The 13896-nt window shown below is 33.8% G+C and overlaps 1 protein-coding gene and 1 non-coding gene across 2 annotated transcripts; one reads left to right on the top strand and one right to left on the bottom strand.

Moving 5' to 3' along the window:
* Window positions 1-3623: 3623 nt before the first annotated feature.
* On the bottom strand, window positions 3624-7641 carry LOC120090755 (pathogen-related protein-like). The gene is made up of 4 exons (XM_039048467.2): window positions 7443-7641; window positions 7173-7305; window positions 4888-5183; window positions 3624-4161 (listed from the first exon to the last, which is right to left on the bottom strand). Exons 1-4 carry the CDS (start codon window positions 7596-7598, stop codon window positions 3988-3990), a joined length of 759 nt encoding a protein of 252 aa, XP_038904395.1. The 5' UTR covers window positions 7599-7641; the 3' UTR covers window positions 3624-3987.
* Window positions 7642-13504: 5863 nt separating this feature from the next.
* Window positions 13505-13611, top strand: LOC120070421 (small nucleolar RNA R71). Its single transcript, XR_005479913.1, has one exon. It is a non-coding gene; the product is annotated as a small nucleolar RNA R71 (small nucleolar RNA).
* The last annotated feature ends 285 nt before the right edge of the window (window positions 13612-13896 follow it).

Genomic DNA, 13896 nt, shown 5'->3' with positions numbered 1-13896 from the left:
GAAGAGGTGCATCGCCAACTCCACTATGGAGGTAGAGCACGTAGCGACTTGCGAAGCTGCTAAGAAGGCCATATGGCTCAGGAAGTTCTTGATAGAATTGGAAGTTGCTCCAGATATGTCTAGGTCCATCACCCTCTATTGTGACAATAGTGGTGTTGTGGCGCACTCCAAGGAGCCTAGGAGTCACAAGCGCGGTAAACACATAGAGCGGAAGTATCACCTGATTCTCAAGATAGTGCATCAAGGGGATGTGATCGTCACGAAGATCGCTTCGGAGCATAATGTTGCTGACCTATTTACGAAGGCTCTCACAGCTATAGTGTTTAAGGGTCACCTTTAGAGCATGGGTCTAGAGACCACCCGCGGCTGGACTAGGGCAAGTGGAAAGTTTTATTGTATTGGGCTTTTGTGCCCTAGTTTATTGTTTTGTACTAATTTTTATACATTATACTTGCTTTAGAACAAGTGGGAGATGTTTGGGGATGATGACCTAAAGTCTCGTGTTCTGTAGTTTGTAAACAGTTTGTACGAATTCTTGTGATGTATAGTATATGATATTTACTTCACTTATTGATTTTGCACATTTGGATGTTTTATTTATTTTATCACAAACCAATAAACTAAAATCCTTGGTTGTCTTTATGTAACTTAAGTATGTATGTGGTGACATACAAGTGGATCATATCTTAAGTGATAACCAAAATGATCTATAATATATGGATATAGGAGGAAAACCTTATCCTGGTAACGCTACGGATGCGGCCCACTTCGTAGAATAGTTACAAGTGTTGTGACTTGTCACAGATGGTCTGATCCTGATCATTCATGTAGAAGACATGCGAGCGGGGGCATCCTAGACAAAGGTTTGTGTAAGACCTCACAACAAAGTATTAACGTCTCATTATATAACGCCGTTCATGATAGAGACTTCACTTCACTAGGGTGACCATAGGAAACATGTCCTTAATTCTGAGTGAGTTGGGAACTCATGCCATTGAGGGCGGTTCTTTGATTTGCATGGGTGCGAGTGGCCAAGTCGCTGACTCAAACCTACCACTTTAGGGATTTGTTTGATTTAGGAGCTGGGAACTCAACACAAGATGGAATTCAGTCCTTCTTCGAAGCAAGGGTAAGTAGATAGATAGCTCCCTTAAAGACTGATCCCAGGCTTGAACGATGTGGTACCACACACCTTCTCTTGGCCTGAGACATGTTCACACGTAGTTGGACTATGTTGTATTGTTCATTAGAGGGATCAGTGGTACTTAAGGAATGAGATGTAACTGTAGGGCAAAACGATAAATTGGTCCAACTGTACTTACGAGCATCTATGAAAGGTTATCGTACTCATGATTGGTTATATCCGATGGACATAGAAATATATCTGTGATAAGAAGAGTTCAGTTGTTGGTCTTTAGTGGAATGCCTGACAGTTAACGGATGGTGAATCTCGTGGCTAAAGAGTTTAATCAGCTATTCACGTACCATTGGAGCTTTGAGCCGTAGGTTCATAAGGTCCCCTTAGTAGCTTGGATACAAGTTGAAAATCAATTTTTGGGTCAGTTTGAAAATGTTCAAATTGACAAGAGGGAGTTCAATTATATATGATATAATTGGACTAGTTAATTATATATGATATGATTAACTAAATGTATGAGATATATTAATTTGGAGCAAATTGGATATAAATATGATTTAGATCAAGTGGAGGAAAAAATACTATGGTTGATATATGATATCAAACTATAGGTTATGAATATAATATGATTATATTTATTATTTTATTAATTGGACAGTTATGAGATAATTGCCCGACGTTTTCTCCAAAATCATGCATTTGTGGGAAGTTCAATTCGGTTTTCATAACTGAAGAATAAAATGAAAATTATTTTCATTTTGCAAGAAATATGCATAATTGCTCACGATGTGTTTTGCAAACGATCGCATAGTACTTGAGAGCCTATACAATAGCGCATCGTGTTTACTAAATGATCGCTCACCCGCGCGCGCATTTCCTAAACGATCGCTTAGCGCCGGAGCTTATTGTTTAGCAACTCTCCCGTCGTTTACCACGAACGGCTTTGCACGAACACCAGGAAACGGGGATGATACCACCACTCGGAGCCCTCAGTATTCTCAGAGTGAGAATCCAAAGGGTGGGCTTTGTTCAAATTTGGTAGAGGTGAGGAGGAAAGGCTATTGTGTACAAAAGATCAAGCAAGTGGGAGAAGTGAAAGACTATCGTATAGTCGGGTGCTTGATCGTTTAGGTGAGGTACACGGTCATGTAGGAAAAGCTAGGCGATCGTCTAAATGATCGCTTAGCGCTGGAGCTTAACTAAACGATTGTATATTATCTCGGTACAATAAATGTCTAAATGATCGTCTAAATGCTTAAAGGTGAGGTACAATAACGCTCTCACACGAAAAGCTAGCGAGAGCACAAGGAGTCCGTTCGTGTGAGAGCGAGTTTTCAAGTGAAGAAAGTCTTCAACTGGTATATTATCTCAGTCTCTTGTTTATTCATTCTTTAAGCATGCCAGTAATTTAGCGTTGTTAATGAATATCTGTATGTGTGAATGTATATGTGGAAATTCTGTTACAATGAATTGGAAAGATCCGCTTCCACTCATAGGTACTCTTGTATAAGAGTTCCTTCAAAGACTTGATATGATGTCTTAATTTTCCAAATTACAATATATATTTAGTAACGTGGGGCATTATTAGTATGATTTTATCTTCAAATATTCTTAGTTTTCTTCATTGAATCTAATGTCTACTTAAAAATAAAACCTACATAAACGCTATTAATATTTTTTAATTTAATATTAATTTACCGAATATCAAAACGAGTTTTCTCGAATTTAAATATAAATTTTACTAAGCGTGGTTAATATTTTTCTAATTTATAATTAACTATCATATACCCCGATTAATCTGTTTTTATTAATTGTTTTCTAATGACAATTCATACAAGTCATATTTGTACTAAAAGATAGTCATGAAAGTCTAAAACCCTAAAAAAATAGATTTTGTTTCCTACCACAAGCCCTTTTTTATTTTACAATTTAATGACTCCCAAGAACTATCATTATTTAGTGAGTGTTAATTATAATCATTAATTGTTGACACAACAAAACTTTTATAGTAGTTAAAAATTCTGAAATTTTCAGTTTTTTCTTGCCAAAAACGTGTATGTTTCATTGTCCTACGTTTTATGATTCTTTTTTACGACCATTAACTAGTGTCACAAAAAATAGTCATGAATTTTAAAAAATCGGAAAAACTCAATTTTTCCTACCAAAAACGCATGAAATGGTCTTTTATGACTGTTTTTTCACTCTCCCTTTCAGATATGCTACTGTGCATGTGTCATTGATTGTATCTTTTGTTGTAGTATAAATTGATATAACTTTCAAAGTTCAAGGTTTAAATTGAAACAATTATTAATTTAATTTTAAATTGATATAATTATTAGTTTAGGATTTAAATTGATACAACTCCAAAAATTTAATAGTATAGATTGATATTTGTTTTTTATTTATTTTAGTTGAATTTAACCATTTTAATTATATAAAAACTACACATATATTTGTAAAACTAAATAGTAAAATGATTATATAATGATCACTTCTAATAAATCCTTTATTAATAAATTATTTTCACTACAATTATCACTCTCTTAAATATTTCTCAAAAATTACTCCAGAGACATGTCTTCAAATTTCGTACAACAATATATATAGATAGATAGATAATTCTTTATTATAAATATAATTCTTTATTATTATTGTGGATATAACTCCTTGAGTCCTAAAAGAAAAAGTCTGGTCTTTTTCTCTCTGGGGAATTATATGTTGAGGGCTTTTATTATTGGATGCATAGATAATTTATTGAAGGTTACAATTACATATGACATATATTAGACTTTCTTTTATTTTTATTGTTGTTATTATTATTATTTATTAATTATTATTATGAAAACTAATTATTGAGCCTTGGAGAATGGACAGCCAACTGAAACTGAAGTAGCCAAATCTTTGTCATTGTTGTGTTGGGTTATGGATTCCGAGGCAGTGTTTTTGCCTTTCAGAAGACTTCCAAATAGCTCCGTTGGATCATAATAGATATGAACTTCTTCGATCTTCATTGATAAATTCACCTGTGCAAACAAATCATACAACTTCTAATCTCAAACCCCACGGTTTAAATGTTATGTTAATTGAATTATATTCACTCTAATCAGAGTATATTTTAAATTAAAATATTAGTTTTCAAAATATTACTTTGTTAATGTAACATCCCATTCTATGAGTTCTTGTTATTTTTTTTTTTAAAGAAATATTTGGTAACATTTCTTTTTATTCTACGAAATTTTAAATTGTTATAAAACTTTGACCTAAAAATAACTATTAAAATTAAATATGAGTTTTTTCAAATAACAAAAAATCAGTCAACTTATTTATAAATATAGTAACATTTTATTATTTATCGGTGATAGACCGTGATAAACATCTATTAATGTCTAGAAGTCTATCGCGATCAATTGTGGATAGACAGTGACATTTTGTTATACTTGAAAATATTTTCAATAGTTTTACTATTAAAATACTTACCTGAAAATAATGATAAAATAAGAAATAAAAAATTGATTCCAAAATTTGTTGTTACACAATTTAGTAAATGTTTTTACAAAATTATAAAAAGCAAGAAATGGGAATATTATCATATGTTTCCTACCATCTTTTGTTTCGAAAAATATGGAACGAGAGAATCAGTTCAAATTACGGATGGACTCAATTTAAGATTTGTAAATGATTAGTCGTGATATACACAAACTTGACTAACCTCTAGAATAAATATAATGAGATGTCAACTTTTGTTTTACCTTGAGAACTCCCAAGCCATAGAATTGAACCAATTGACCAGTTGGAGAATGGGTTTTGTAAGGACCTTCAAAGAAACCCCAATGCCTAAATTTGTAAGCAATCAAAGGAGGAGGTGAATAAACCTCCATAACTTCGAATGCAAATCCTCTTGGAAAACAAGTCTTGAAGTCATTAAAGGTTGATTCAAATGTCTCCTCTACTTTGAAATAATGAAACTCCTCTGGTAAGGAATTCTTTAGCAATGCATTGAAGACTCCAAGTTTCATTGTTTCTTCACCTGATAGCCTCTCCTTACCTACAATACCGGAGGGAGTGGAAGTTAATTAATTCATCTTTTAAGGTCCGTCTAGAATGACTTTCTAAGATTTCGTTTAGTAACTATTTCGTTTTTTGTTGTTTTGTTTTTAAAAATAAATTCATTTTACAAAAGTCTATTGTCTCCCCATTTCTCTTGCAATGATTTACATCTTTCTTAAGTACAATGGTTGAATTTTTAGCCAAATTATAAAAACAAAAACAAGTTTTTAAAAGCTACTTTTTTTGTTTTCAAAATTGGACTTTGTTTTTTTTAAAACCATTGGTAAAAAATAGATAGCAAACGAAGTAATTTGGAGATAGAAGTAGCATCCAGATGCTTAATTTCAAAAACAAAAATAAAAAACCAAATAGCTACCAAACATGACTTCTAAGTGTTTATAAACACTTTTTTCACTTATAAACACTTGACACTTAGAAAGTCAATCCAAACACATCCTTAATTTATTGATTAATTTAGGGTACTAGTAATTGCAAATTCCTTCCAATACTACCGTTCAATTAGAAGCACTTACGAGCAACGACTAAATAAAAATCTTAGATAACATTTTGTTTCTAGTTTTCAGTATGTTTTTTAATTTAGGCTTGTTTTTTCATAATTCTTTTGAGATATGATTTTCATATTTTCTTAAAGAAACCTTTGAATACTTATTGAAAACGAAAATAAAATAAGTAACTGTTTTAAATGACAAAATTATTGAAAATATTTGTAAATATAGTAAAATATCAGTGTTTATCAGTGACTGATAGATATCTATTAGTGGCTGTCAGTGATACATGATAATCATTAGTATCTATTACTAATAGATCCTGATATTTTGCTATATTTGTAAATATTTTAATTCATATTGTTATGTTTGAAAATAGCCTAAATAAAATTTAAATTTATTTGTTGTTTTAATTTGTAAAACTTAACTTTTATTTTATTTTATTTATTTAATTATTATACATCATTTATAGACAATCAATAAGAAAACAATAAAACTTAAAGGTTGAAGTAATATTTACGATTGTTTTCAAATATAAGAAAATGAATCAAAATATTTATAGTAATTTACTATCTAGCTGTGATAGACCACAATAGACTATGTTTATTTGTGTCATAATAAACACATATAATAGTTTATCGTGATCTGTGGTAGCTAGACTATGATTTTTTGCTATTATATGTAAATATTTTTAGTAGTTTTGTCATTTAAAAGAATTTCTCTAATATTTATAAGTTTAACTTTAAAAAACGGATAACAAAAACTAAAAGTTAAGGCACCATTGGTAACTATTTTGTTTTGGGTTTTAGTTTTTAAAAGTTAAGCTTATAAATGTCATTTCATCTCCAAAATCTTACTTTGTTATCTCCTTTCTACGAATACTTTTAAAAACCAAACAAAAATTTTAAAACTAAAAAAATAATTTTAAAAAATGTGTTTTTTTTTTTTTGGAATTTAACTAAGAATTTAACTATTTTATTTAAGAAATACAAAAATTATTATAAGAAATTGAGAAAAAATAGACTTGATTTTTAAATAAAAATAAAAATAAAATCGTGCGCTTAAATAGCTACTCGTATAAATGATGAACTTAGACAAACATACATCTCGAATATACATAAAAGAAAAATACTTAATTAGGGCATCCCACCAAATTGTCCCATCACAATTTGATATGTGACAAATTCTTCTTATTTATTTTCTAAAATATTTTAATGATTTTTTTTACATGAGCGATGAGACTAAAATGCATAAAAATTGGTGCTATCTAAGATGCATCTAAGTATTATCCGACATAAAAAAGAGAAGTGGCGAGGAATTAGGCAACCAAGAGAGTAAGTCTATTTTGTTTTATTGGTTAATACATAATTAAAAATTAGCTCAATTGAAAAACTTAACAATAATTATTAGAAAAAGCACATACACGTTTAACCTAAATTTATGACATGATTAAATATGTAAGAACGAAACAAATTACCTACCATTCACAAAAAAGTTGAATTTCTGTGGGTTTATGGTCTCGAAATCCTGTAATCTGGTCTTGTGAGCAAGCTCCATTTGCAATGATTTTACAATATTTTGCACTGTTTCTTCAAGAGATCCTTTTGGCCACACCTATAACATAAACTAAACAAATTAAGTAATTACAGAATAATATGACACAGAAAGGAAAATAAATAAATAAAAAATAATGTTTGTTTTAAAATTAAAAAAAGAAAAAGAAAAAGAAAAAGAAAAAGAAAAAGAAAAACCTTGGTTCTTCCATCCTCAAAGAACATGTTAAGAGTTTCATAAGTTGGGGGCTTTCCATGCCTCCATTGAATGGTAGGATCCTCCAAATTCAAGAAAACTCTGTACTTATCAGCAACAATAATGGTTTCCTCAGGGCTCATCTTATTAGATTCCATTCTTTTCTTTAATTAACCAAAAACAGTATATATTTGGTGTGATAAATTGAGTGGCCAACTTATGGGGGGTTTTATAGGTGAAATATGCCACTCATTCGATTCTTGGATCTGATTTTTTTTTCTCCTACCATATATCCATTTGGAGTTTACATAGCTATAATACCATATTAAAGAAACTATATTAAGTTTCATTGAAATTATGCCTATGTTATTCATACTCTGATCCTTACCAATTAGTTTTGAGTGTCCTTTTGTAATGATCTCAAAACTAATTGGTAATGATCAAAATATGAGTCACAATTCTTATGCAACTTATAAAGATTGAGGTTTTTTCAATTTTTTTTTAATGTGGGATCCTCAACACTCCCTCCCATTTGATTTCTTGATTTTTTTTTTTTAATTCTCAACTTATGATAAATTGACTATGTTTCGTAAAAAAAAAAAATGAAATTTAAACATATCATGGACATTCTTTCTAAATTAATTCATGAATTTATTATACAATTAAAGTGTTCATTGATTGAATTTTATGGATTCAATCTAATCGTTCAAATTGCTTATAATTTAAACAACTCTTATTAAATTATCAACCCGGCCGATCTATTAAAGTTTAATTCTTATATTAAATTGCAATTATAATTCATAACCAATGGACGTTGTTAGGTAGTGCTATGCGCAATTTAATTTCAAAATATACCTTTAATTCATAAGGGTGAAAGAAAAAGAAAAAGGCTAACTATTCAAAAATTCAAAATATCTAACCTTGTTGGGATTTTGTGGAGTACAACGGAAATACATATATGGAGAAAATATAATATAATAATATATTTACATAAAAATAATATAATATAACTAAAAACATAAAATAACTAAAATTATAAAATTGGATAATATGAAAATTAGTGGAATTGTGAAGTGGAATTCTCAGGAATGTATGTATGATTTTAAGATCCACCAAATGTCACTATTTATAGACAAAGTGACAAGTAGGATGTGGACATACATGTCTAGACACCAAGCATGATTAATACAACGCATATGGACAACATGAAAGATGATACATGGTTTTTGGGACGTTAAGCAATGAGCATCTATTTATTATTATAATATTCATAATACTCCCCCTTAGATACCTATATATATATATGAAATATGCCTCGTTAAAACCTTACTAGGAAACACCCAATGAGAAAAAACCTTAGTGAAGGAAAAAGAGTACATATTTCATAAAATATATACTCCTAAAATATACAATATATTTACTCCCCCTCATGAAAAGATCACTTGAGATCTCTGAGTCGCCACATTCCAATGTTATACACCAATTTTTCAAAAGTTGCGGTTGGTAATACCTTTGTAAATAAGTTTGTCAGGTTATCCTTCGAACAAATTTGTTGTATAGTGATATCGCCATTTTCTTCAAGATCATGAGTGTAGAAAAGCTTCGGTGAAATAGTATTGTTCCATTTTCTTTAATATATCCTCATTTGATTTGGGCTATGCAAGTTGTGTTGTCTTTGTATAATATTGTTGGAGGGCTTTTATTAGAAGACAAGTCACAGGTTTCACGAATGTGTTGAGTTATTGACCCTTAGCCATACACATTCTCGACTAGTCTCTTGAATTGCAAGAATTTCAGCATGATTTGGGGAAGTAGCCGTTATGGTTTGTTTCACTGATCGCCATGATATAGCAGTTCCTCCATATGTGAACAGATAACTTGTTTGAGATTTACCTTTGTGTGGATGAGATAAATATCCAGAATCCACCACGATTGTAAAAACCACTACGACTATAAAAGAAGTTCAAAATCAAAATGGGATTTGGAATATCAAAACAACCTGACTTTGATACCAATTGAAGGAAATCAAGCACGAGGATTTCCATGAGCAGCAGAAGGGATCGTTCAAATTCCATTCGAATTGAAGACAAACAATTACAGTCTAAAACAGAAACTAACAGGTCATGCACAAAACAAAATTACAACATGCTAAATGATGATACAAAGGATAGAGGATGCATACCTTTCAAGAAACATTCTTCATGAATCCCTCGATCAATCAGAACAGCAATACTCGAATGCAACGATCGAAAAAACACAACCACCAGCACGAACACAACGAACACAACTTCCACGAACCCAATCGAGTTCCATTCGATTCAAGAACAGAGTCGGAAAACCACCACAACGGTTACCTTGGTATTCTCGTTGTGAGAATCCAGGAGTTGTGAGCTCTGTATGATCTTGGCTTGAGGAAGAGATTGGAGGACTATGATCGAGTAGGCGATCGAGCAACTGGGAAATAAGATGTTGTCTATCATATAGACGATGTGCTCAATTGTTTAATAAATGGTAGCCTATCGTATAGACTTAGCCATTCAATTGTGTAGCTACGATCAACTGATGAACTATTGTATAGTGATGCGTTATTTTATGATGTGGAATTGTGGATGAAATACGATGGTGAAAAATGCATTGAGCACTCAAGTTTTCTCAGTGGAATCCAAGTGTAAACCCCATCGAGTTCCTAGTAAGTCTAGGTCGAACTCAGAGACTTGTGAAAACAGGTTGCGGTGGTAGTTTTTAGAAAACTTTGTGGTAACCGGTAACTCAATTAATCGTTGGTTTGTTGTTGATTGCGGTAATGAAAAATAAACAAATGTGGTGAATTTGAGAAAAGTCTGATTGTGTGATAGATGCACTGAGTATGCGGATGAACAGGTTGAGAAGATCTTTAGCTAGCGTTACTTAGGAATGCGTCAAACTATGCGATCATGCTACAACCATGCACAACAAGTCATTTTTTAATGCAAGTGCGATGCTCCTAAGTCTAGCACGCATGTATTGAATGCAAAAGAGTCCATAGAGCTTATTTGTAAGTCTTTACTCTTGTCCTATGGGATGATGCAAGATGCATAAAGGCAAGGTGACCACACACAATCATATCCTATCTCTAGGATGTATGCGATACGTTAACAGCAAACAGTGCTTATTCCTAAGCTCCTATCTCTTGATTATGTGTTCTAATCTGACTCTTCCGAGCCTAGATTCTAACCTGACTTTCCCAAGCCTAGATCCTGTCCTTAGACTACCCTCCCGAGTATCTCTAATAGACGAATGAAGCATACATAATATAAAATAATCGCATAGAATGAAGATTCCCAGTTGTGCTAGCTAAATGCTTCTCAACCCATTCAATAGATTTAGCTACTCATGCGTAAATAACAGAGAGTGAACAAATATAGAGAAGTAAATTCCATTTTTATAAATGAGTTTGAGTACAAAATAACAATAGAAGATAAAGGTAGAGAGCCTGGTAGCAATTCCTTGTTGACAGAGGCTTTTACATTGTTAATCTCTATTTGGTTCAAAAGATATTCTTGCTTCCACAGGAGTCGACCCTCTCTCTGTTCTTGAAGCTTCCAGCGCTCTCCCAAGCTTACCGGAACGACCTGTTGGCACAATCTTCTTCTTTCACATCCGCCTTAAAGTAAAAGAAAATCTAAAAACAAGGCTAAACTATGAATAGAACTTGTGAATTCGTGAGATGGTGAACTTCTTTTCTGAAGGATGCCTTTGGTATTTATAGAGCTTTGGACTGAAGGCGGCTTCTCTCTTATGATTGCACAGATGGGATGACTTTAATTCCCTGACTGATGCGCCGAATATTTTTCACCGAAAAGCTGAATGTACTTGTTATCGCTAGCGGCTGTCAACTTAATTCAGATTCGACCGTCATCAGCTTTCTATCCCATCGCGATTAATTATGCCTTTCGCCCAGATGCGCCCACCAAGTTATGCCAATAAAGTTGCGGCAATCCTTCTTGAGCAAATGTTTGCGAACACAATCACCGCATTGATCCTGGTGACTTACTTTCGTTTTGGCTTGGGCCCACATTTGTCATGCGGACATCCAACTACGGGTAAGTGCCCTTCACAACTTAACTCTTATCAACATGGCTTTCCCATTACGTTGATAGTGGAGTTGTTCATCATTGAAATCATAATTGGCAAAGAGAAAGCATGCGGTAACTTACTAATTTAAATGATTGCGGTAATCAAAGAGGATTCGATGATAAAACTTTTAAGACTCAAATGCGACGCGATAGTGCAAAATTTGAAATACAGTAAAGGAAGAATACAACCCCCAAAGTTGCGTTGTCACCCGCATTATGTATTGATGCATCCTTCTTTATGGCAATCTATCTTCTTTGGATTGCGGTGATGGAGTAAGATAAGTTGCTTCTTCGTGTAACACCTCCACAATCCTGTGCCTGAATTGTTGAAAGAAAAACAGAGAAAGGGTAAAATGATTTTAAACAAAACAAAATTCTTTTAACGCAATCATTCAGCACGATCGTTTTTTTTTTTTTAAGAATAAGAAAAGTGCAGATAACAAAGTAATTGCGACAATAGATAATAACGAGTATGATGAAAGTTCATGAAGTATTGATGCAGGAAAAAGTATAATCAAAAGAGTTGCATCCTTGATGAGGTTGAATCATATCATAACTCAGGGACCGCTTATTCTAGGCTGGTCTTTTCATGTCCATGGTGGCTTTTCTCTCTTTTCTTTGTCTTCTGGGATCTTGACTGCCTTAATTCGGAGCTTTTCCCCATGAATATTCATTACATCCCCTTGTGCATATCAATTTGAGCGCGACCGGTTGAAAGGAATGGTCGTCCCAATATGATTGACGCATCTTCGTCCGCTTTATAATCCAAAATGAGGAAGTCTGCCGGCAGGATGAATTTATCGATTGAAATTGCGGCATTTTTCAACTCTTCTTTAGGGTGTATTCGAGATCTATTCGCGAGCAGTAGAGTTTACTTTGTGGGCGTGAGTGTGTCGGCATTCGATTGTTTGAAGATTGATAGCGGCATTATGTTTATACTTGCCCCAAGATCACATAGTGCTTGGCCACTGTAGACCCCTCCAATGGAGCATGGTATTGTGAAGATTCCGGGGTCGCACATTTTTGGTGGGATCATAGCATTTTGTGTTGCAGCCACTATTGCGATCTTGTCTTAATCATTTTGTTTCTCTTTCAACCTTTGCGGAGTTGCTAGTGGTTGGACTTCTTCTGTCTCAAGATCTAGAGGCTTGAGGGTGGACGAAACTTCAGGGTCCATTTTCTCGGGCTTTTCCGTACTATAGGTCAACGGGTCTTCGGTTATCACCGCATTCAAGTTGGTTACAATGGGCTCCTCCTCTACTTCTGCAATCATGTTGTTGCTTAAGGAGACAGCTAAGCATTGTTCCTTCCCGGTAACCCCTGTATTGCAAGGGAGCTCAAGAGCTCGGCATCGCTCCTTGCAGTCTATTTTTCAGCTTGCCTGCAATTTGTCGTAATTGAATCTCTAGATTCCGACTGGATGTTGCTTGATTCTGAAGCACTGATTCATTTTTCTCAATGTTCTGCTTCAAAAGCTTTGTTGTTGATTTTTCCATGCAAAATTTTTTTGGTTTTTCCACCCGGGGTTATATGTATCGGAATAGGAATTAGTTTTCATGAAGCATATCGACTGCGGGTTTGCTGGGCATTCTTCCATCGAGTGAGCTTCTTCGCAAATGACACAACTTGCGGTCGTTTGAGAAATTGTGCTGACCTACCCTTTCTTCGCTCCCGTATTATTAATTGCGATGCCTTGTATCAAACTCATCATCGCAGTCATTTGATTTTGCAGGGATGCGATGGTCCCGTTGTTTGCGTCATTATCTTTTATTCTTAATCTCTGATCGCTTTCCCACCAATCCTCGTAATTTTTGGAAATGCGATCAAGTATACTCTTTGCCTCCTCATATATTTTGTCGAGCAGATCACCAACGGCTGCCACATTGACAGCGGTCTGCAAAGAGGGATTCAGTCCTTGGCAAAAGATTTCCATCTGCAGGCAATCTGGTAAGCCATTATGTGGACAGTTTCTTACTAGCCGCTTAAACCTCGCCCAGGCATCGCTGAGCGATTCGTCATCTTCTTGTTCAAAATTTGTTATTAATTTCCTTCTCCTAGTATTCTCGGTTGGTGGAAAATACTTCTTCATAAACTTTTTCACCACCTGTTCCTACGAAGGTCTCCCCCGGTTCGAAAGAATATGCCTATTTTCTTGCTTGATCGCATAAGGAAAATGGGAACAGAGTGAGTCAAACTTCCTCGATGGAGATATTTGGGAACACAAAAGTGTTGCAAATCACTATTCGGTTCAAAAGATATTCCTGCTTCCGCAGGAGTCAGCCCTCTCTTTGTTCTTGAAGCTTTCGACGCTCTCCCAAGCTTACTGGAACGATCTGTCGGC

Source organism: Benincasa hispida, chromosome 1 (assembly GCF_027475165.1).
Source record: "Benincasa hispida cultivar pf3 chromosome 1, pf3_genome.v1.1, whole genome shotgun sequence".
NCBI classification, from domain to species: Eukaryota; Viridiplantae; Streptophyta; class Magnoliopsida; order Cucurbitales; family Cucurbitaceae; genus Benincasa; species Benincasa hispida.
This window is presented reverse-complemented; position numbering and strand designations above follow the sequence as displayed.

Excerpts from the sequence above, each read along its gene's own strand:
- LOC120090755 (XM_039048467.2), bottom strand. The coding sequence starts at position 7,598 with ATGGAATCTAATAAGATGAGCCCTGAGGAAACCATTATTGTTGCTGAT. Across the intron at positions 7,306-7,442 it reads TTGAGGATGGAAGAACCAAG|GTGTGGCCAAAAGGATCTCT; the intron begins GTTTTTCTTTTT and ends TTTATGTTATAG. Across the intron at positions 5,184-7,172 it reads ATTCAACTTTTTTGTGAATG|GTAAGGAGAGGCTATCAGGT; the intron begins GTAGGTAATTTG and ends CCGGTATTGTAG.